General features: G+C 50.3%; 1 protein-coding gene across 8 annotated transcripts in view; it reads left to right on the forward strand.

The window, feature by feature from the left end:
• The first annotated feature begins 3,882 nt into the window (after positions 1-3,882).
• Positions 3,883-24,807, forward strand: part of ninl (ninein-like) — a 182,212-nt gene continuing 161,287 nt past the window's right edge. For 4 of the 8 annotated variants that reach the window (XM_072504465.1, XM_072504474.1, XM_072504483.1 and 1 more), the window contains exons 1-3: positions 3,884-4,076; positions 15,876-16,075; positions 23,204-23,300. In XM_072504465.1, coding sequence (XP_072360566.1) covers positions 15,893-16,075; positions 23,204-23,300 — 280 coding nt within the window. In that variant the 5' untranslated portion in view covers positions 3,884-4,076; positions 15,876-15,892. Of the gene's footprint in view, positions 4,077-4,209; positions 4,307-15,875; positions 16,076-23,203; positions 23,301-24,807 lie in introns of those variants that run through there. The other 4 variants (XM_072504496.1, XM_072504499.1, XM_072504507.1 and 1 more) reach the window with 3 other exon arrangements.

Below are 24,807 nucleotides of genomic sequence, written 5' to 3' on the forward strand. Positions count from 1 at the left end.
AGAATCCTCACCATCTTCAATGAACTGGCCCTGGAAGTGACGGGGGTGGCCGAGGACAGAGCGGTCACTAGCACAACGGTATGCGGAAACTGCAGCGGTGAGGATCCACTGGGCCCCACCCTGATGGAGACGTTACGGTGCGGCCAGGACATTCAGAGGGAGATGTCAGCGACACTCCAGGTGGCCGATAGCTGATTGGAGGAGTCCAGAGGCTACAGGTGCAGGATATGTCACCAGCAATGCATGGCCCCAAGGCCAACACACTGCTAGGGTGCCGACCGCAGTGGAGAGCCTGCTGCACATCGGCACCATTAGTAGAGGTGTTCAAGTCATTGCGCCATCGGTAACCTCAGCCATGGCCGTCATCGGCAGAATGTCCGACTCGCTGGGGAATGTGACCCAGTACCAGGCTGTCCTTGATTAAGGTATGCGGGACATGTCTCAGTCGCAGGTGGGCATTGCTGAGGCACTGCAGAGCTTGACCCAGTCATAGGTGAGCATTGCCAAGGCACTGCAGAGTATGTCCCAGTCATTGAGGTGCATCGCACAAAGCGTTGACACCATGGTGCAGACATCGGGGAGCTGCCTGGGCTGGCAGAGCCAGATGATGCAGGAGCTGCCGGGGCTCGAACCAGCTATCCCTCCGTCCCAAGGTAAGTAAGTAAGGGGTGAGGGGGTGGTGGGGAACTGGGGCGGCACCATCAGGAGTGGGGAATTGTATGACACCTGTGATACATTTAAAACCCTTCAGTACAACCAGTATGACACCTCTGTCACTTTCTTCTGGTATGTCATGATGTGGAGATGCCGGCGTTGGACTGGGGTGAGTACAGTAAGAAGTTTTACAACACCAGGTTAAAGTCCAACAGATTTGTTACGATGTCACTAGCTTTCGGAGCGCTGCTCCTTAGGTGAATGAAGAGGTCTGTTCCAGAAACTTATATATAGACAAATTCAAAGATGCCAAACCATGCTTGGAATGCGACCATTAGCAGGTGATTAAATCTTTACAGATTTCTTACTATAATCCTTCAAGTTATCACTGGGTGTTAAAATGTTCTTTAAACAGGGCAGCACGGTGGCACAGTGGGTTAGCCTTGTTGTCTCACGGCGCCGAGGTCCCAGGTTCAATCGCAGCTCTGGGTCACTGTCCATGTGGAGTTTACACATTCTCCCCGTGTTTGCGTGGGTTTCGCCTCCACAACCCAAAGAGGTGCAAGATTGAACACGCTAAAAATTGCCCCTTAATTGGAAAAAAATGAATTGGGTACACTAAATTTATATTTAAAAAAATCTCTTTAAACAACCTAGCCCACATGTTCTGGTCTTGCCCCAGACTTGCTGGGTACTGGACTGCCTTCTTTGAGGAAATGTCCAAAATGGTGGGGATGAGGGTGGAGCCATGCCCGAAGGTGGCGGTCTTCGGGGTTTCAGACCAGCCAGATCTGTCCCTGGGGAGGAGGGCGGACGCCCTTGCCTTTGCCTCCCTGATCGCCCGCCGTAGAATCCTGTTTGGCTGGCGGTCAGCAGCACCACCCAAAGCTGCAGACTGGCTGTCCAATCTGACGGAATTTCTCCAAGTGGAGAAAATCAAACTCGCCATCCGGGTGTCGGAAGATGGCTTCCTCACAATATGGGAGCCATTCACCCAACTGCTCGGTTTGTGGCCAACGAACAAACAAATAAATAGTCAAGTAGCCAAGAGCCAGGGGAAAGTAGCCAAGACATGGGAAAAGAGAGTGAAGGCAGGGAGGACTCGGCGGGGAGGGAGGGGGAGCAGTGCAAGAGGAGGTAGCCAAACACAGCTGAAAAGACAGGGGAGCTGCAGAGAGGGAGGGTGGGGAAGGGGAGCAGGGAAGGGAGAATTGGGGGGCAGGGAAGGGAGGAGAATAATAGAGGGGAGCCAGAGGGGAGGAAAGAGGAGGGATCACAAACTGGAAGGAGAGCACAGGAAACGACAACAACAAACACAGCAGGGCAAAAGAGAGTAAGAAAGTCCAGGAGGGAGGAATGACAGACGGCTGATACAGAGGCAAATGCACAAAACAAAAAGAAAACCAATCAGGAGCAGCAAGTAACATCAGGGGCATCACCCAGGCGCCCCTCCCACCCAGTTTTGTTTTGCCTGTTCTGTATGTATTTTTTTTTTAAACACAGAAAAGAAAGGGGGGGGGGGAGAAAGCCCCCCCCCCTCCCCATGGCATGTATAATGACATTTTCTCTTCAATGCTTCTCTGTATACGCTTGCCCTGTTTTTATTTTCCCACCCCTTGGCTTTTTAGTTATGTAGTGTTGTTGTTATTTCTTTTTGGTTTCTCTGTGTGTACATCTGTAAATATACCATGTATAAAACCCGATTAAAAACATTCTTTAAAAATAATCTCTTTAAACAATAATGGTCTCTACAGGGATCGTAAAATTAATGCCCTTTTTCTCTGGCAAAATTAAAGGTGCTTATATATACTGTTAATCCAAGTTTCATTTTAAAATAATGCTTCCTACATTACAAAGCAGGTTACACTTCAACAGTGCTCAATTACTTTATGGTTGTGAAAACCGCTTTATAACTCCAAGTTTGGATAAGAAGAAAAGATAAAAAACAATTTGCACACATCAAGGTTCCTCAAACAGCAAGCTGGTTTTGAGATTGAAGGATACCAGAGAGAACTCTCCCATTCTACAAAATAGTGCCCTTGGATCTTTTACATCCTCCAGAAAATTCTGATGGAGCCTTAGTTTAATGTCGCTCGTCAAACAGACTTATTCATGAAATCAAAGTCCCCATTCACTTGATAAGTGATTAAAAAATACATCTGATTATGTGTGCTTTGCTCAAAGGCAGGTCATTGGCTCATTGTCTGCTTCATCCCGAGCTGTTTTCATTATGGGAGGTGCTTTGCCATTGCCATCCACTCTAAAGAGCAGGGCAAGGAGGTAGGTTCCGAGGTTACCTCAGCCAGAACAGTAATCAAACCTCCCTGTTGGTGTTATACTGAACCATCCAGAAATCCCCAGAGTGAGCAGCAGAGAGAATTTTCCCCTTTTTACATAAGTGGCTATGTATTCTGGTAAGCAATAGTTTAAATATCCAAAAGCTACTCGGTGTATTCGTGCACGATTGTATGACTGAATGGGTCAGGTGGGTGAGGTAAGGGGGTAAGGTGGGTGAGAAAAGTAGGTAGGGTAGTACAGCGGATTGTGGCAGCTGGGTAGGATGGTTAAGTCTGGTCGGGGTCAGTCGGGAAGTCAGATTGTGGGGCTAGTCAGGTCAGATCAGGTGCAGATTTGGGGGGGGGAATAGTTGGGGTGGGGGTCAATAGGGGAGTAGTGGGTTAATCAATGCAGTTGTATAGTTATCAGATGGTAGACTAGAAATGTTCTGCCTAACATTTCCTGGGTAACTATTCAGCGAAGTGTCTGGAGTCTATTTAGGAGGGTCTTGGGAGCAGGGGAAGCTCATCGAATGTTCCCATGGAGTCAGTGCGAGTAAGGACTTAATCCCAAGGGATCCTGAAGCATATCTCTCTGGAGACCGGAAGGTATAATTTGGGTATTTTAAAATTGATGTGGAAATGCCAGCGTGGACACAGTTAGAAGTCTTACAACACCAGGTTAAAGTCCAATAGGTTTATTTTGAATCACTAGCTTTCGGAGCACAGCTCCTTCATCGGGTGAGTTATGAAAACTCGTGATTCCAAACAAACCTGTTGGATTTTAACCTGGTGTTTTAAAACTTATTACTATTTTAAAATTGTGCAAGGTATGTACATTCCTCCAAGCCAGCAGGGGTTGCAATCAGAAAAGGGCAGTTTTAGCAGGATGGGGTTGTAGAGCTTGCCTGGTTTCTGTCTGGGGAGAGGGGAGTGAGAGGGGAGGTTGGCTTATGCTTGTTGGAGTTCAGAGGTGAGAACCTCGGTTTGATTGAATGGTGAGCAACACTCGCCCGCTACATTGTAACAAAGCGGCGGAGTATCGGTCGCAGGTTCATTGTGATACTTACAAGATACAATGGAGCCATGAACCTCACTGCTTCTTATTCCGATAAGAGAGAGTTTTGGGGAAGAAGATAACGTGAGGTGAGAGAAGGGGGAGGGGCGGGGGTGAGAATGTTTCTGTTGGAAAAAAAAACTTTATTTTTATCGCTCTGTTGCTGTTTGTACCTTAAAACACGAATAATATTTAATAATATTAGCTTTCGTCATATTTACAAGCTCACATTAAGCGAGTCGATTCGGTTCCCATGGTGAAGCGTCCCTCCCACACTCCGAAAATGACTTAAAGAGGATTTTTCCCGCTTGGTCGCCCGGTATGTCCTTGAAACCCTTTACTTTGCCTGTGTGTCTTTTTAATGTTGACTTTTCAAGTGTTCTCCTAACGATCACCCATCTCATTCTTTGGGTCTTAAATGGTGGGCAATGAAATGTCCTTTGAGGCGAGCAAAAACGTGAGCAATTTACCTTTGTGTGGAACACTTCAAAGCGCTTGGATTTGTTCCAAGCAACTGGAATGTAGAAAGGGCAGACTACAGATGTGCTGTAACGCGCGTTTTTCAATGAATCTTTTGCTGGGCAAGTTGCCATTGTTCCTTAAAATGTGAAGTTCTGTCAGATTTTTAAAAAAAAATGAACACTTGAGGTTTAGTTTTCTCAAGAATTACCGATCCTTTGATCAAACATCTCATTGTTTCGAGGTTTAAAAAAAAGTAATGCAACACCCCTGTTGTATTTCAGACGAGTTATACCACACTCAGTGCCAGTTCTAATTGGTGTTAGATGAGCTTACTTTTTTCGTGTCTCTTCCCCCCCCCAAACCAAGTATCCTTGAATTATAGTAACTTTTGTCTGGATGTGATACCCAACAAATCTGTGAAGCATTTATATAACAGTGGTGGCAGTCTAACTGTGTCCTTAAAAATTTGACAAATTTATGCAATGGTGATAAATGATCATTTATAATTCTTGCCTTTGAAATTGCATTCGGGTTTTTGACACGCTGCAATTTTTTTTGAGTATCAAAAACCAAGGAGAAAATGCACGTAAATCCTAGAGAATTTTATTTTAGGGGAATAATTCTCAGCACACTTTAAAAAAAAATTGTTCATTGGGATGTAGGCATCGTTGGCTAGACCAGCATTTATTGCCCATCCCTATTTGACCTTGAGAAGGTAGTGGTGAGCTGCCTTCTTGAACTGCTGCAGTCCATGTCTTGTAGGAACACCCACAGTGCTATTAGGGAGGGTGTTCCAGGATTTTGACCCAGCAGTGTGAAGGAACAGCGATAATGTTCAATTCAGGATGGTGTGTGGCTTGCAGGGGAACACACAAAGCAGGAGTAGGCCATTCAGTCCCCGAGACTGTTCTGTTGTCCAATACGATCATGGCTGATATAAATGTGGCCTCAACGCTACATTCCAGCCGCATCCTTAATATCTTTTGACTCCCTTGTTAGCCAGGAATCTTTCTACCTCTGCCTTAAAAGTATTCAATGATGGATCAGCACAGTGGCGTAGTGGATAGCCCTGCTGCCTTACGGCACCGAGGTCCCAGGTTCGATCTCAGACCTGGGTCACTGTTTGTGTGGAGTTTGCACATTCTCCCCATGTCTGCATGGGTCTCACCCCCACAACCCAAAGATGCGCAGGGTAGGTGAATTGGCCATGCTAAATTGACCCTTAATTGGGGGAAAAAAGAATTGGGTACTCTAAAATTTTTTTTAAAAGTATTCAATGACCCTGTCTCTACTGCTCTCTGGGGAAGAGAGCTCCCAGACTAACAACTCTCTGAGAGAAACAAATTCCCCTCATCTCTGTATTAAATGGGTGACCCCTTATTTTTAAACTGTGTCCCCTAATTCTAGTCTCTCCCACAAGAGGAAGCATCTTTTCAGCATTACCTTGTCAAGTTCACTCAGGCTCTTGTATGTTTCAATAAGATCGCCTCTCACCTTTCTAAACTCCAGTGGATACCGGCTCAACCTTTGTTCATAGGAGCCATTCCAAGTATCAGTTCTCTGAACTGCTTCAATGCATTTATACCAGCAGAGAACAAAGAAAAGTACAGCACAGGAACAGGCCCTTTGGTCTTCCAAGCCTGTGCCGACTATGCTGCCTGTCCAACCCCCTGTACAACTATAGAAAAACATCCTTCCTTTTATATTCCATTGCAATAAATTACAACTTTCCATTTACCTTCCTAATCACTTGCTGTACCTGCAGACTAAACTTTTGTGATTCATGTACCAGGATACCCAGATCTCTGCACCGCAGAGTTCTTTGATCCCTCTCAATTTAAATAATATACAGCGTTTCTATTCTTCCAGCTAAAGTGAACATGTTCACATTTTCAACATTATGCTCCACCTGCAAAATGTTTGCCCACTCACTTAACCTATCTGTATCCCTTGTGACTTCTTGTGTCCTTCTCACAATTTACCTTCCTACCCATCTTTCTGTCATCAGAAAATTTAACAACCACGCCTTTGGTCCTTTCATCCAAGTCATTGATATAAATTGTAAATAGTTGAGGTCCCAGCACTTGTGCCTGTGGCACTCCACTCGTTACATCTTGCCAACCTGCACGGTAGCACAGTGGTGAGCACTGTGCTTCACAGCGCCAGGGTCTCAGGTTTGATTCCCGGCTTGGGTCACTGTCTGTGCGGAGTCTGCACGTTCTCCCCGTGTCTGCGTGGCTTTTCTCCGGGGGTTCTGGTTTCTTCCCACAAGTCCTGAAAGACGTGCTGTTCGGTAATTTGGACATTCTGAAATTTTCCCTCCGTGTACCCAAACAGGTGCCGGAATATGGCGACTAGGGGATTTTCGCAGTAACTTCATTGCAGTGTTAATTTCAGCCTACTTGTGACAATAAAAAAGAGATTAAAAATGACCCATTTATGTCCATTTTCTGTTTCCTGTTAGCCAGCCGATCCTGCATCCATGCTAATGAAATGAAAATGAAATGAAAATCGCTTATTGTCACAAGTAGGCTTCAAATGAAGTTACTGTGAAAAGCCCCTAGTCACCACATTCCGGCGCCTGTTCGGGGAGGCTGGTACGGGAATTGAACTGTGCTCTGGCCTGCCTTGGTCTGCTTTAAAAGCCAGCTCTTTAGCCCTGTGCTAAACCAGCCCCTGGTTTAATATGATACCATTGCACTGTAAACTCTTATTTTGTACAGTAACCTTTGATGTGGCACATTGTGAAATGCCCTCTGGGAATCTAGACACAGGACATCCATAGGTTCCCCTCCATCCATGTTGCGTGTTACTTCAAAGAACTCCAATAAATTAGTCACATATGATTTCCCTTTCACAAAACGATGTTGATTCTGCCTGCAAACATTGATATTTTCTATGTGCCCTGCTATAACCTCTGTAATAATTAATTCTACTATTTTCCCCAATGACAGATGTTAAGCTCATTGGCCTGTAGTTTCCCGCTTTCCGTCTCCCTTCCTTCTTGAATGGAGGAGTCACATTTGCTATTTTTAAATCTCGTCTGACCTTTTCAGAATCTGTTGAATTTTAGAAAATTAATACCAATGCATCTATATCAGCAGCCACTTCCTTTCAGACCCTAGGATGAAGTCCATCAGGATATAGAGACTTGTTAGCTTTTAGTTGTAATACATTTCTCAGTGCCCTTTCCCTGGTGATTCGTATTGTTTTAATTTCCTCTCTCCCTTTCACCTGACTTACACTTATTTCTGGGATGTCATTTGCATCCTTGACAGTGATGACAGACACAAAACAGATGGGGCAGGGGCTGGTTTAGCACAGTGGGCTAAACAGCTGGCTTGTAATGCAGAACAATGCCAGCAGCGTGGGTTCAATTCCCCTACCGGCCTCCCCAAACAGGCGCCGGAATGTGGCAACCTTCACAGTAACTTCATTGAAGCCTACTTGTGACAATAAGCGATTATTATTGTTATTATTACATTTGCCTTTTTTTCAGTCGTGGCATAGATTTTAAGAGTAGGGAGGTTACGTTGGAGCTGTACAAAATTTCAGTTAGGCCACACCTGGAGTATTGTGTGCAGTTCGGTCGCCTCACTATAGGAATGATGTGATTGTACTGGAGAGGGTGCAGAGGAGATTCACCAGGATGTAGCCTGGGATGGAGCATTTGAGCTATGAAGAGAGGCTGGATATGCTCGGGCTGTTTTCTTTAGAGCAGAGAAGGCTAAGGGGTACCTGATTGAGGTGTACACAATTATGAGGAGTATGGACAGGGTGGATAGGAAGCAGCTGTTATACTTAGTTGAAGGGTCAATATAGAGGGGGCATAATTTTAAGGTGAGGAGCAGGAGGTATAGGGGAATTTGAGGAAAAAGGGTTTCACCCAGGGGATGGTGGGAGTCTAGAATGCACTGCCTGTGAGTGTAGTAGATGCTGGAAAACTCACAGCTTTTAAAAATTACATGGATGAGCACTTGAAATGCCATTACATTCAAGGCTATGGGGCAAGTGCCGGAAGTGGGATTAGTGTAGATTTAGTGTAGTCTTGTCGGTGAACTGAAGGGCCTCTTCTGTACCGTATGACTCTGTGAAAACATCTGTTCAGTTTGTCCACCGATTCCTTATTTTCCATTATTACTTCCCCAGACTCTCTCTCTCTGGAGGGTCAAGACTAACTTTTCTTACTCTTTTTCCTTTTAAAATCCCTGCAGAAGTTCCTATCTGTTTTTATATTTCTAGTTACTCAAAGGTGATGGTGTTCCTACTGTATCGGTATGTGCAAGAGGGTTTTCAATAAATGTACACGCTCTGGAATACAAAATGTAATATCAAATAAGGTGTCCATATGCTAAAGTTTGTAAAAGAATTTTCAGCGCATTATACGTGAACATACTTGTCGCTGTTCTGACATGCTGGCAGAATACCACACGTTTCAAGGAAATGTTTTTATTTCTGTAATTTCTTTTGTGGGTTATTCAGTCATGGAAAAATGGGCATGCTTCCGACTATCTTTAAAAGTATTCTGATACCAAGATAGGTTTTCCTGCAGGTTATGGAATGAGCTTTATGTTTTAGCCTGATTTAATGTTTCCCCTTTTGTGTTCACTGTATACAGCCACTGAGTAGGACTATACAAATAATTTATCATGAGCTAAAGTTGGATTAAGAAACATTTGTGCATAATTTTTTCTTGGTCTCTTTAATTTTCTTTTCCCAATGATGCCTCTGGTGTTAAAGTAATTTAGAGTCTTGTAAAAATCTAGAAGACTCTACATGATTTTCTTCCCCCTACCGAATCAAATGTCAAGCGAGAAAAATAATAAATTCTAGAGAACAGCAGCGAATCTTTGCCCTTGTCTCAATACTTCAGGACGTCCAACAGATATCTAACCACCTGTAAACTTCTGAACATTAGAATTTGATTAATTTTAAAGAAGATAGCTATTTGTCAAAGTTTCTGATATTGTGATGGATGAATGGACACACGCTAATAGTTTGCAGTAACGTAGTCCTCTTATATCAAAAGTACCAAACTGAAAGCCACTCAAAATTCAGCGGATGAAACATTCAATTTTTGTGTTGATTTTGGTGATTTATAATGTACCTTGCAACTAAAATAGTACTACAGTATTTAAGCTGCTGGACGTCAGGAAAGTTGACATTATCCCTGCGTTTCGTGAGCTGATTAAGGTTATTTGAAAAATAAAAATTCCAATTAAGGGGCAATTTAGTGCTTGTACCGTTATTTTTGTACTACTGTGTTGTCAACTGTTTTAATAATCAGTGTATCCTACCCCCCGTCCCCTTACATTGGTACTGAGGGGAGGGTACCCTGTTTCTCCAACGCAAAATGTGTTTGTACTGTTCGGCCTTGTGTATATATATATTTTACTGTTTTAATAAAAAGATTTGGCCAATCCACCTACCCTGTACATCTTTGGATTGGAGGGGTGAGACCCACGCAGACATGGGGAGAATGTGCAAACTCCACACGACCAGTGACGCGGGGCCGGGATCAAACCTGGGTCCTTGGTGCAGTGATGCAGTAGTGCTAACCACAGTGCCACCCCTCGTGAGCTGATTAAAGTTATATTAGAACTCTCATTCTTGTTTTCAAATTTCTCCATGATATTGTCACTCCCTATATCTGGGACTCCAGCCCTACAACCCTCCAACTCTGGCGTCTTGTGCAGACCCCAATTCATTCACCCCACAGTTTGGTGACCGTGCTATCGGCTGGCTAGGTCAGTGGTTCTCAAACTTTACTTAAATGCATGCTCCCTTCCAGATCTACCAGCAGCCTGTGTACCCCTCCCAGAATAAAGATTTCATGGGCATGATTTAATGGAAACGTTTCTAAGAGTAATTTTGGACGCCATTGGCAGGGTGTTTCTCGATGGCTGCATTGGCAAGATCGCGGTCTGTATTTAACGGCACTTGGTGACGGAAATGAGCCCCATGAGCTTCCCACCATTACTGGCTGTCTCGCCGCCTGAGGGGGTCGGAGACCAGAGCAGAGGCGCCAATACCGCCTGGGCGGCAGTGGCAGTGGCTGTCAGTGCGGGCAGCATGATCAGGAGGAAGAGGACTGCTGTAAAATATCGGAAGAAGACTGACGGCTTCCACTGAGCTGCAAGAATAAGTTACCACCTCTCTCTTGGCATCAGTTTTGCCGATCACCCCTCAAATTCACCCCCCCCCCCACAAAGTACCCGAGATCTGAGTCCTCACCCCCCCCTAAGAAGAACGGGCCTTGGACATCACGTGGTTAACCGAGGAGAGAGTAGTCGCAGACCAGGGTGGTGGGCCTCTGCCTCAGAGGTTAGGATCCGCTGCCCCTTCACCCAGATGACATGTCTCAAGTGAGTTCATGTCAGACAAAATGATCCTTCCCTCTCACTGACCACATGTCCATTGTCTCCTAGGATCTCCATCTGATGGGGCTGGGCCATCTGGATTTGCCCCACCCCCCACCCCCGCCCAAGAGATCACCTTGAAGGAGAGCTCCGAGCAAACCACCATCGAGGCATCACAGCTATCACCCCACCTTCCAGCAGCGCAGAGCCATGCACCTCGGTGGGCGACATTCGTGGACTGGTTTCTGGGGCACAATCTGGTGAGCACCCCACAGTCACTGATGCACATCAGGTGGAGGCAGGAACATTCAAGTGAGTCAGCAGTCGGAGGTCTGCTGGATCCTAGGATTCTGCTGAGTCCCAGTCAGATGCCGAGCCGCTGGTCAAGGTTATCCTAGAACTGATGCAGATGATCGGATGCAGCTGTGAGATTCAGGACGGGATATCAGTGAGCCCATAACCGATTGGAGGAGCCTGAAAGGCTGCAGGCATTGTAGATGATGCCGACAAATTATGGCACTGAGGCCAATTCTGTACTGTGGTGACCACCGTGGAAAACCTGGAACATGACGTCTGCGTTTTGAGTGGTGATGCCCAAGGCATGGCCCAGTCTGTGGTGACCACGGCTGAGGGCCTCGACATCCTGTTCCAGTCACTGAGCGACATGTCCCAGACGCAGGTGGACATTGCCGATGCACTGCAGAGCATGGCCCACTCACTGAGGACCATCGCTGAGGGCGTTCACATCATGGTGCAGACAACAGGGAGCCGCCAGGACTGGCAGAGCCAGATGACTCAGCAGCCTCCGGAACTCACTCCAGCTGCCCCTCCATCCCATGGAGACCCCCAAAGCCCTACGAGCACTGTCAGGGAGGAGGAAGCGCTGGAGGGAATATGGGGGGTGGTGGGGGCAGCTGCCGGGCAAAGCCTAGTCCTATGAGAATCGGGGTGAGGATGAGGGCCTCCCTGGTCCTCCAAGCATGCTGAACCCTTGCCGACACCGGTCCTCCACCTTCCAGCTCCTCCTGCGGTTCCTCCCTGGGCTCGTCCTCTATCCCCTCTAGGTCCACCTCCTCCTCTTCAGACAAGGCCGCATGTCACCTCGCTGCTGTGCCAGGTTGCGGAGGGCACAGTAGACCAACTCAAAGTGGGATGCCTCTGGGGGGTATACTGCAGTGCACCACCAGAGCGGTCCAGGCATCGGACTGCATTTTGAGAGTCTGATGCTCTGTTCAATGACAGCACTGCTGCCAGCATGAAATGAAATGAAATGAAAATCGCTTATTGTCACAAGTAGGCTTCAAATGAAGTTACTGTGAAAAGCCCCTAGTCGCCACATTCCGGCGCCTGTTCGGAGAGGCTGTTACGGGAATCGAACCGTGCTGCTGGCTTGCTTTGGTCTGCTTTCAAAGCCAGCGATGAGCAATGAAGCATGAGCTTCATTACATCGGGTGTCCGCCTCAGTATCCAGCCTCCGCACTGGTGTCATCAGCCAGGACCTCAGCTGGGCACCCCTTATCCTCCAAACACCAACCCATCGTCCCGAGTTGGTCCTCAAAGAAGCCGGCGTCTCCGATATGGGCAGCACGGTAACATGGTGGTTAGCACTATAGCTTCACAGCGCCAGGATCCCAGGTTCGATTCCCGGCTTGGGTCATTGTCTGTGCAGAGTCTGCACATTTTCCCCGTGTCTGCGTTGGTTTCCTCCGGGTGCTCCGGTTTCCTCCCACAAGTCCCGAAAGATGTGCTATTAGGTAATTTGGACATTCTGAATTCTCCCTCTGTGTACCCGAACAGGCGCCGGAATGTGGCGACTAGGGGCTTTTCACAGTAACTTCATTACAGTGTTAATGTAAGCCTGCTTGTGACAATAAAGGTTATAAATATATGTCCCAGGATGTTGCTGTCATGCATGCTCCCTGGGAAGCGTGCACACATGCTGATCCTGAGGTGCTGGTTGTACGCAAGTTGAACAGTCAGGGAGTGGAATCCCTTCCTGTTAATGAAGGCTGCTCCCTGATGCCGTGGTGTGTGTAAGGCAACATGCGTCCATTGATTACAATGGACCTGGGCATCCCAGCAATGGCGGAGGATCCCGCAGCTTGGGCATCTTGGTGGGCTGGCCCAGCTCAATATTGATAAAGTCTGATGCCCTATGGTCACGAGAACATCCCCCAGCGCTGAAGCCCAGCTCGAGTGTTCGATTGTTGGCTGCTGCCTCTATGGCACTGCCACTTGAGTTCGGGCACACTTGTTCAGGCTTTGAAGTTTGATTGAAATGTGATACAATAAACATTGAGACATGGCATGTGTTCCCACGAGTAGCCAGTTGAGAATATTTTGTTAAACAGTCAACAGTACGAGCGGCACGGTGGCGCAGTGTTTAGCACTGCTGCTTCACGATGCTGAGGACCGGGATTCGATCCCGGCACGGGTCACTGTCCATGTGGAGTTTGCACATTCTCCCCGTGTCTGCGTGGGCCAAAAAGATGTGAAGGGTAGACGAAATTGCTAAATTGCCCCTTAATTGGAAAAAAAGAATTGGGTACTCTCAATTTATTTTAAAGGAACAGTCAACAGTAACAAAGAGTTCAATATCAACTACATAACATTCCCCATATCACACTAACCATTAAACAACAAAGAAACATCACTGTTCCATATTGGTACCAATACAAAGCTATAGCAGCTCATTTTCACAGAAAAAACTAAATGCACGATATCACCCCTCGCAGGTTCCTCAACAGAAACGGAGGATAAGCCTGAGAATGTGTCATCATATCCAGAACTTTGTCACAGGAATTATCTTTCCATCAATTTGTGACTTGTTCCTTTATCAGTGCCATTCTCCGTCCAGGAGCCACAGCTGTACAGGCCCTCCCACACAGCTCAATCTCACCACAACCAAATCCTGGCATCCACATAGTCCACTGGAGCTCAAGGAACAGTTGAACAGCCTTGAATTCCAGCATGTAGTTTTTTAAATTTAATGTACCCAATTCTTTTTTCCAATTAAGGGGCAATTTAGTGTGGCCAATCCACCTATGCTGCATATCGTTGGATTGTGGGGGTGAGACCCACGCAGACACGGGGAGAATGTACAAACTCAACACGGACAGTGACCCAGGGCTGGGATCGAACCCGGGTTTTCAGCGCTGTGAGGCAGCAATGCTAACCACTGCGCCACTGTGCCCAACTTACATGCAGCACTCGCCACACCAGCAACAAAAGCATCAGCAATCTGCGAAAGCATTTCTTCAACGGGAATAATGTTGCGCACCAGTCTCTTCTTGCTTCAAACCGGATTGCCATCCGGACTCATACGCTCCCTTGAGCCCAGTGTTCCAGGACTCTGGTATCTGAGAGAGGGTATCTGGTACCTTCATTTATTGTTCCAACCTCCGTTAGTACAGCACATTGGCAGTGCGGGACTGCTATCACTGAGCAAGGCAAACTCTTTAAAATGTGGGTTAACCTGACAGGGTGAAGATTATGATACTTGGGTCTTGTGCTGTATAGTTCTGTGTCTGTCTGTGCATACATCCAGTCACTGAGCCATGGTGGGAAGCTAGCGGTTTATTGTGTGCTTTTCTTTAATAAAAAACATAAATTGTTAGTTTAATCTTAGCTTGAAAGCTTTTTTGACATGCTTCACCTTCAATGGTAGTGTGGTGGAAATCTGCAAATCCAAAGAATTTCTTCTCCTGGTTGGTAACCTCATCTTCACATTCCCACTTTCCTCATTTTGGAAAGTTCTTTTATAAAAAAAAAAAATACAATAAATTTAGAGTACCCAATTCTTTTTTTTTCTAATTAAGGGGCAATTTAGCGTGGCCAATTCACCTACCCTGCACATCCTGGGGTTGTGGGGGTGAGACCCACGCAGACACGGGGAGAATGTGCAAACTCCACACGGACAGTGATTCAGGGCCGGGATCGAATCTGGGCCCTCGACACTGTGATGCAGCAGTGCTAACCACTGCATCACTGTGCCGCCCCTATGGTGTTGAATTATAATAGCAATATTCAAAATCTACCTTGATTAATTTCAAGTCAAAAGGAAACCTCAATTTAGTCACTTGGATGATTTTTCTCTCTCCCTACTTGGACCTTCTTTTCCAGGTTCCATTAAGGATACTCCAAATTACACTCAAATGCAACTTGATTATATAGATTTCCAACTGATGGAAAATTGAATCTTGCGTAATAAGGAATTGTTCTAGCTCCTAATCAGTTGCCCTGTTAAATTATAATACCTGGACAATATTTGTTGTGCTGAGGATAGTGTTGATTTCCTATTTGATGTACTGATGTATTCAATGGCACTTGTTATTTGAAAATTATTCTTTCTACTAAAGGTGAAGATTCACCAGATTTGGAGGAAGCAGGTTTTGGAAAGGGTGTAAGGTGAATTAATAGAATAGATCAGCGTTGACTTTATAGTTGAAGAAGATAATAGTTTGCACCCCCCAGACTTTCTGCAGAATAATTGAATTGCCTGATTTTCCTACCCCTAGAATAGGGGCTGCGTTGCCGGTGGTGCGGGCCATTTGTGGCCTCAGCAGTCATAAGCCTAGCGTAGCGGCTGCGGAGAGAGAGAGGGTATGTGGACAGTGTCCGGCACCGCCGAGAGCCGTGCCGCTGGACGGGGGGTTCTGCCAGGGCTGGGGGGAGTGGTGGGGGTGGCCAGGATGTGGGCTGTGAGGTCAGGGTGGGCGGGTACGCGGTCCAGCACAACCGGCGCCATCTTTTCCGGTGCAGTCAGTGCGTGTGTGGGGGGTGTAGCTGTATGAGCGGTTGCGGCTCGTCAGCCCTGCGCATGTCCAGCACGGCCCCGGCCATTCTCCCATCGTTTTTAGCGTGTTCCGCAGGTGTTTCATGCCGCGCTGTTGCTAGCCCTTCACTGGTACCGGAATCGGTGTGGCTCCGATTCTCCCATCGTGAAGCACCATGGATCCTCCGTTGGTGTCAGCACTTAGGCGCAGGAATGGAGAACGCAGCCTAGTGTTTTTGGATTCTCCCTACTTTCCTTTTAAACTCTGGCCAACTCTTAATTCTCCCCTGCAGCTGAATGGTGCTATGGGATGGATGAAGCAGAACAGAACAAGTACGTGTTACAGCTGAAGGATGTGTTTGACAGCTGTGACACCACAGGGACCGGATATCTGGACAGTGGGGAGCTGACTGAGCTGTGCCAAAAGCTTCACCTGGAGGCCCAAATCCCTCTTCTATTACAGACGCTTTTGGGCAGCAACCATCATGGCAGGGTAAGATTGGAGGCATTTTCAAATACAGACATAACAAAGAAAACAAACAGAAAAAACAACCGCGGCAACAGCAAAGAGCCAAAACATCCTTATTACACCCCCATCTCTCTACCTGCTGCCACCCCCCCCCCCACCCTACCCCCGCTGCTGACAACTCATCTTAAAGAAGTCGATGAACAGCTTCCACCTTGAGGTGAACTCCTCCTCTGCACCCCTGATGACGAACTTGATTTATACTCTAAGTGCAAAAGCTCTGCCAAATTGCTCACCCATAACCCTCCGCTCAGCGGTTCCGAGTCCCACCATTACGACAAAATCTGTCTCCAGGCTATCGGGGAGGCAAAGGGCAATACATTGGCCTTGTTTCTCTCCTCCTCCTCCCCCCCCCCCTCCCCCTGCGCTCACGGATCATCCGACACTCCAAATATTGCCATCTCCGGACTTGGAGCTACCGCTGACCCCAAAATCTTTGACATTATATCTGCAAATCCCATCCAAACCTTGGACACACCTAAAACATATGAACATGGTTCAGTGGCCTCCATGCACACCGTCCACACCTATCCCCCAACCCGAGAAAGAACCTACTCATCCTGGACACCGTCATGTGGGCCCTGTGCACCACTTCAAACTGGAAGCACACGACGAGGACACATTTACCCTCCACAAAACCTCACTCCATACTTCAGCCTACCTTCCTATTACTTATCCATTTTCATGTATGTAGTCAGTTTTGTTTCAGTCCAAGTTACTATTACTATTTAGAATGTTTCCCACCACCCTTTCAGCCAGTTCAATCGAGATCACAAAATTTAAAAAAGTCCACAATTCCTTTCTGGTTCCCTTGCCACTTACCTCAAATCCATGTTCTCTGGCTACTAATCCACCTGCCAGTGAAAACAGTTTCTCCTTACCGACAAAGTGTACAGTGGGGCGGCACGCGGCACAGTGGTTAGCACTGGGACTGCAACGCTGAGGACCTGGGTGCGAATCCCGGCCCTGGGTCACCGTCCGTGTGGAGTTTGCACATTCTCCCCGTGTCTGCGTGGGTTTCACCCCCACAACCCAAAGATGTGCAGGTTAGGTGGATTGGCCACACCAATTTGCCCCTTAATTGGAAAAACAACTAATTGGGTATTCTAAATTTCTAAAAGAAAATGTGTACAGTGTACATATAGATTAGGGATCCAAGCATAGAAATCACTAAAAGCTGCTTAAACAATAAATTGAAGGTCCAGTGGGATATTTGCTTTTATCTCTGGCACAGCATCTCTGGAAGAATGATTTGGCTTTGGAGTGGATACAACGCAGAATGATACCTAAAAATGTTAAATTGTGAGGATGTTTATTTTTAGACTGGACTTGTATTCCCTCGTGTATAGATCAGTGATGGGGAACCTCGGCTAGTGAGTGGGCCGCATCAGTGACCCTCCTTCATCTCAGTTGGTCACAAGATTGAAATCCGGCTTGTTTGCTAACCATGACCACGACCCCACGAATAAGATTAATACATTTACTACACGCTGAATATTTCATAATGAGTTAGAGAAAATGCTTTGTCATTTATATTTTAATAGAACTATCAGCAACTTTAAATGGTAGAAACAAAATAAATATTTGCACATTGGACACAGAGGGAGTTGCACAACTCTCACGGTCAAACTTGTGGGCAATCAGCACACATCTCATAGATACATAGAATTTACAGAGCAGAAGGAGGCCATTCAGCCCATCGAGTCTGCACCGGCTCTTGGAAAGAGCACCCTTCCCAAGGTCCACACCTCCACCCTATCCCCATAACCCAGTAACCCCACCCAACACTAAGGGCAATTTTGGACACTAAGGGCAATTTATCATGGCCAATCCACCTAACCTGCTCATCTTTGGACTGTGGGAGGAAACCGGAGCACCCGGAGGAAACCCACGCACTCACTGGGAGGATGTGCAGACTCCGCACAGACAGTGACCCAAGCCGGAATTGAACCTGGGACCCTGGAGCTGTGAAGCAATTGTGCTATCCACAATGCTACCGTGCTGCCCTTTATGCTCTCACTTGCTTTATGTGCGAATCACTCCAGCCATAGCGTTAGGAAAAAAAGTACACGGTCAGTGGTAAGGGCAGCACGTCAGCATAGTGGTTATCACAGTTGCTTCACAACTCCAGGGTCCCAGGTTCGATTCCCTGCTTGGGCCACTGTCTGTGCGGAGTCTGCACGTCCTCCCCGTGTCTGCCTCTGGGTGCTCCGGTTTCCTCCCACAGTCCAAAGATGTGCAGGTGAGGTGGATTGGCCATGCTAAATTGCCCTTGGTGTCCAAAAAGGTTGAGTGGGATTACGGGGAGGGTGGCTTGGGTAGCGTGCTCTTTCCAAGGGCCGGTGCAGACTTGATGGGCCGAATGGCCTCCTTCTGCACTGTAAATTCTATGAAACTCTATGAAATCAGTGGAATATGGCAACCCCAAGCGTGGGCAACGTGAACAAATGTCTCATAGGCCACGTGCGTCTCCCGGGCTACAGGGTGTCCACCACTGGTATAGATGATCTAAGTGTTTAGCATGAATAAACAAATTTATTGCATAGATAGAGAGAAACTATTTCCTCTGAGGTTAAAGGGGTGGGTGTGGTGGGGTGAGTGGTCCAGAACACGGGGGCAGAACCTTAAAATTAGATCTAGGCTGATGTCAAGAAGTACTTGTCCTCTTTTTCCACATAAAAACTAGCATAGAACTCGCTTTTCCTGAAAAGCTGCCAATGCTCAATTAATTAAAAATGTCAAAACTGCGATTGATAGTTATGTTAAAAAGCAGGATATTAAGGGATAAGAAGTACAGTGTGGAGAGGGGGTCCTTCCAGTTAATGGGATGGAGATTGGCCTTAATTGGTGATTATTGGTTTCCCCCCACGCCACAACGGGATCAGGTTCTCACCAATGGGAGCGGGCCGGTTAGATCGAGTTAAGATACCGATCATCCAAGATACAATTGAGAGGAGGAACAGACTCAAAGGACTAAAGGCCAACTTCTGTTCCTCTGTTCCTATGTGAGTAGCCGAACTTAAAGTTGCTCTGTTGTGTTGGCTGGCTGCTTTGTAAATTAATGGTTTCATTGTTGATCTTGACACTGTCCTACTTCCTAATTTGAGGCCTCTCTTGGACACCGGACCCCAGAACACCGCCGGGAACGGGACCGGGCTTGGGTCCGTGTAGCGGGGTGTCCAAAGTGCTGCGGCCCAGCTCTTGGGTGTTCGATTGTTGACCGCTGTCCCTGTGCTAGTACAGCCTCCAGTGTCCAGGCCTCACAGTCTGATTGGGGCTAAGCAGTCACACATGCCTGCAATATGGCACGTCTGCCCACGGAAATCCACTTGAGAGCTGTGAAGTGCTCACATTACTAAAATTGCCAATTCTCTATTGCGATAGCCTTCAGCTGTGTGGAGAGAAGTCGGCACGGTTGGTTAAGGTGACTTTCACCATAGTACCACAGACAGGGCTCTGTCCTGGGGCTGTTCAGTGGGACAGACAGGCAGACGCTGAAGTGCCCCTGGTATGGGTATACACAATCCGGGGGATGGCAGGTCGGACCCGTGGGCGGCCCCTCACCCCCCAGCCCAGGGGGAACCACACTCGCCGATGGTGGCCGACTCCTCCTGTCCCCCCGACTCCTCCCCCCGACTCCTCCCCCCCGACTCCCTCCCCCCACTCCTCCCCCCACTCCTCCCCCCCGACTCCTCCCCCCACTCCTCCCCCCCCCACTCCTCCCCCCCCACTCCTCCTCCCCCCCCACTCCTCCTCCCCCCCCACTCCTCCTCCCCCCCACTCCTCCTCCCCCGACTCCTCCCGACGACTCCTCTCTGCCCCCCCGACACCTCTTCCTCCCCGCCCCGACACCTCTTTTCCCCCCCCCGACACCTCTTTCCTCCTCCCGACTCCTCTCCCCCCCCCGACTCCTCTCCCCCCCCCCCCGACTCCTCTCCCCCCCCCCCCCCGACTCCTCTCCCCCCCCCGACTCCTCTCCCCCCCCCCGACTCCTCTCCCCCCCCGACTCCTCTCCCCCCCCCGACTCCTCTTCCCCCCCCCCCGACTCCTCTCCCCCCCCCGACTCCTCTCCCCCCCCGACTCCTCTCCCCCCCCCGACTCCTCTCCCCCCCCGACTCCTCTCCCCCCCCGACTCCTCTCCCCCCCCGACTCCTCTCCCCCCCCGACTCCTCTCCCCCCCCCGACTCCTCTCCCCCCCCCGACTCCTCTCCCCCCCCCGACTCCTCTCCCCCCCCGACTCCTCTCCCCCCCCCGACTCCTCTCCCCCCCCGACTCCTCTCCCCCCCCGACTCCTCTCCCCCCCCGACTCCTCTCCCCCCCCCGACTCCTCTCCCCCCCCGACTCCTCTCCCCCCCCGACTCCTCTCCCCCCCCCCGACTCCTCTCCCCCCCCCGACTCCTCTCCCCCCCCCCCCCGACTCCTCTCCCCCCCCCCCCGACACCTCTCCCCCCCCCCCGACACCTCTCCCCCCCCCCGACACCACTCCCCCCCCCCCCCGACTCCTCTTCCCCCCCCCGACTCCTCTTCCCCCCCCCCGACTCCTCTCCCCCCCCCGACTCCTCTCCCCCCCCCCGACTCCTCTCCCCCCCCGACTCCTCTCCCCCCCCCGACTCCTCTCCCCCCCCCGACTCCTCTCCCCCCCCCGACTCCTCTCCCCCCCCCCCGACTCCTCTCCCCCCCCCGACTCCTCTCCCCCCCCCGACTCCTCTCCCCCCCCGACTCCTCTCCCCTCCCCGACTCCTCTCCCCCCCCGACTCCTCTCCCCCCCCGACTCCTCTCCCCCCCCGACTCCTCTCCCCCCCCCGACTCCTCTCCCCCCCCGACTCCTCTCCCCCCCGACTCCTCTCCCCCCCCCGACTCCTCTTCCCCCCCCCCCGACTCCTCTCCCCCCCCCCCGACTCCTCTCCCCCCCCCCCGACTCCTCTCCCCCCCCCGACTCCTCTCCCCCCCCCCCGACTCCTCTCCCCCCCCCCCGACTCCTCTCCCCCCCCCGACTCCTCTCCCCCCCCCGACTCCTCTCCCCCCCCCGACTCCTCTCTCCCCCCCCCGACTCCTCTCTCCCCCCCCCCGACTCCTCTCTCCCCCCCCCGACTCCTCTCTCCCCCCCCCCGACTCCTCTCCCCCCCCCCCCGATTCCTCTCTCCCCCCCCCCGACTCCTCTCTCCCCCCCCCCGACTCCTCTCTTCCCCCCCCCGACTCCTCTCTCCCCCCCCCGACTCCTCTCTCCCCCCCCCGACTCCTCTCTCCCCCCCCCGACTCCTCTCTCCCCCCCCCGACTCCTCTCTCCCCCCCCCGACTCCTCTCTTCCCCCCCCCGACTCCTCTCCCCCCCCCGACTCCTCTCCCCCCCCCGACTCCTCTCCCCCCCCCGACTCCTCTCCCCCCCCGACTCCTCTCCCCCCCCCGACTCCTCTCCCCCCCCCCGACTCCTCTCCCCCCCCCCCGACTCCTCTCCCCCCCCCGACTCCTCTCCCCCCCCCCGACTCCTCTCCCCCCCCCGACTCCTCTCCCCCCCCCGACTCCTCTCCCCCCCCCGACTCCTCTCCCCCCCCCGACTCCTCTCCCCCCCCGACTCCTCTCCCCCCCCCGACTCCTCTCCCCCCCCGACTCCTCTCCCCCCCCGACTCCTCTCCCCCCCCCGACTCCTCTCCCCCCCCCGACTCCTCTCCCCCCCCGACTCCTCTCCCCCCCCGACTCCTCTCCCCCCCCGACTCCTCTCCCCCCCCCGACTCCTCTCCCCCCCCCGACTCCTCTCCCCCCCCCGACTCCTCTCCCCCCCCCCCCGACTCCTCTCCCCCCCCCCCCGACTCCTCTCCCCCCCCCGACTCCTCTCCCCCCCCCGACTCCTCTCCCCCCCCCCCGACTCCTCTCCCCCCCCCCGACTCCTCTCCCCCCCCGACTCCTCTCCCCCCCCGACTCCTCTCCCCCCCCGACTCCTCTCCCCCCCCCGACTCCTCTCCCCCCCCCGACTCCTCTCCCCCCCCCGACTCCTCTCTCCCCCCCCCGACTCCTCTCTTCCCCCCCCCGACTCCTCTCCCCCCCCCCCCCGACTCCTCTCCCCCCCCCCCCGACTCCTCTCCCCCCCCCCCGACTCCTCTCCCCCCCCCCCGACTCCTCTCCCCCCCCCCGACTCCTCTCCCCCCCCCCGACTCCTCTCCCCCCCCCCCGACTCCTCTCCCCCCCCCCGACTCCTCTCCCCCCCCCCGACTCCTCTCCCCCCCCCGACTCCTCTCCCCCCCCCGACTCCTCTCCCCCCCCCGACTCCTCTCCCCCCCCCGACTCCTCTCCCCCCCCCGACTTCTCTCCCCCCCCCGACTCCTCTCCCCCCCCCCGACTCCTCTCCCCCCCCCGACTCCTCTCCCCCCCCCCGACTCCTCTTTCCCCCCCCCCCGACTCCTCTCCCCCCCCCCCGACTCCTCTTCCCCCCCCCGACTCCTCTTCCCCCCCCCGACTCCTCTTCCCCCCCCCCGACTCCTCTCCCCCCCCCGACTCCTCTCCCCCCCCCCCCTGACTCCTCTCCCCCCCCCGACTCCTCTCTTCCCCCCCCACTCCTCTCTTCCCCCCCCCCGACTCCTCCCTCTCCCCCCGACTCCTCCCTCTCCCCCCGACTCCTCCCTCTCCCCCCGACTCCTCCCTCTCCCCCCGACTCCTCCCTCTCCCCCCCGACTCCTCCCTCTCCCCCCCCCCCGATTGGGCTTTGCCCCTCCTTCCCCCCCTCCCCCTCCCCGTTGTTTAGGTGGTAAGAAGGAAGCAGAAGGCATCCTGTCATGTGAACTTTTCAGAAAACTGTCAACTGTTAGAAGTTTCATGTTTTTCAAGTTCTAAACTTGATGAAATAAGATATGTATTGGGATAATTGATATACTGAACATATATCACTTGTGCAACTGTTAATGCCTACAACAAAAACACAGAATAATGGACAATCTCAGCAGGTCTGACGGCGTCTGTGGAGAAAGAAGGGAGCTAATGTTTCGCCTCTGGATGACTCTGTCACTCTTTAGGGGTTTGTTAGGAGACTCTCTTGTGTAATGATGTCAGTAGTTTGTTATCCTTATTTTCTTCCAAAAAGTAACTGGTGTTATTTAAACTTCAGGTAAATTTTGAGGATTTTAAAGAAGGCTTTGTTGCTGTGCTATCTACCAGTATTGACCTCAGTATCTCAGAAGATGAGAGCAGTTATTTCGAACCAGGTACGTACAGTCTCCATTTCATATATTTTAGTTTAATTTACCCTCCAGATAAGAACGGGCATGATTTCCCTCATTTAACACGGTGGAACATTGTTACAATTTGTTGGTGTATCAAGTGTAATTGACCTAAGATTGGACATCTATGATCATAAGAAATGTAATACCGGCCATACTGCCTGTTCAACCTCCTCTGCCATTCAATATAATCATGGCTGATCTTGTCTTAAACTTCCTTTTGCTGCCAAGTTACCATATCCTTTGATTCCCTGAGAGACCCAAAATCTGCCTATCTCGGCCTTAAATATATTCTTTTTTTTTAAATATGTTTATTCAAAGATTTTCCAACAAAAATTTTCAACCAATTAACCCCCCCCACCGTAACAGAAAAGAAAAAGAGAAAAGAACAGAACAGAACATAAACATATCAATCAAACGTTATACAGAACTTATACAATGGGTTTCTCCCGCACACATTAACTCTCCCATATGCTTTTTTTTTTTTACAAGTACCCCTAGGAAAAAAACCTCCCCCGCCCGCCCAAATACCCCCCCCCCTGAAAGAGACACTCCCTCCCCCTCCCCCCTCCCTGGGTTTCTGCTGCTGCTGACCGACCTCATTCTAACGCTCCGCGAGATATTCTAGGAACGGTTGCCACCACCTGAAGAACCCTGCGCAGACCTTCTCAAGGCAATCTTTATCCTCTCCAGCTTAATGAACCCTGCCATGTCATTTATCCAGGCTGCCTTAAATATATTCAATGATGGCACATTCACAACTCGCTGGGGTGGAGAATTCCAAATATTCAGAACTCTTTGAGCGAAGCAATCTCTCCTCATCTCAGTCCTGAAAAGCCTGAAACTGTGCCTCCTTGTTCGAGAGCCAGAGCTCGATATCTCAGTATCTATCCTGTCAAGCCCCTTCATAATAATCGCCGCTCATTCTTCAAAACATCTGAGAATATGGAGACAATTTACTCAGCCTCTTATCCCAGGAACCAATCTAGTGAACCCTCACTGTACTGCGTCCAGTGCAAGTATATCCTTCCTTTAAGTGTGGAGACCAAAATTGCGCACACTAATCTAGGTGTGATCACACCAAAGCCCTGTACAACTATCGCAAGTCTTCTTTATTATTGTACTCCAATCTCCTTGCAGTAAACGCCAACGTGCCATTTGATCTCCTAATTGCTTGCTGTACCCGCATGCTGACTTTTTGTGTTTCTTGTACGAGTACACCCAAGTCTTTCTGTACATTAAAATTTACAATTTTCACACATTTTAAAAAAATATTCTGCTTTTGTAAATAATCTCCCATTTGCCCACATTATACTCCATCTGTTATCTTGTTGCTAACTCAGTTAACCTGTCTATATCTCTTCGGAGCTTCTTTGTGTCCTCCTCAGAGCTTGCATTCCCACCTAGCTTTGTATCGTCAGTAAACCTGGGTACATTTCTTTCTGTCTCTTCATCTAAGTTACTAATATAAATTGCAAATAGCTGAGAACCC

Source organism: Scyliorhinus torazame, chromosome 1, assembly GCF_047496885.1.
Source record: "Scyliorhinus torazame isolate Kashiwa2021f chromosome 1, sScyTor2.1, whole genome shotgun sequence".
In the NCBI taxonomy this organism is placed as follows: Eukaryota; Metazoa; Chordata; class Chondrichthyes; order Carcharhiniformes; family Scyliorhinidae; genus Scyliorhinus; species Scyliorhinus torazame.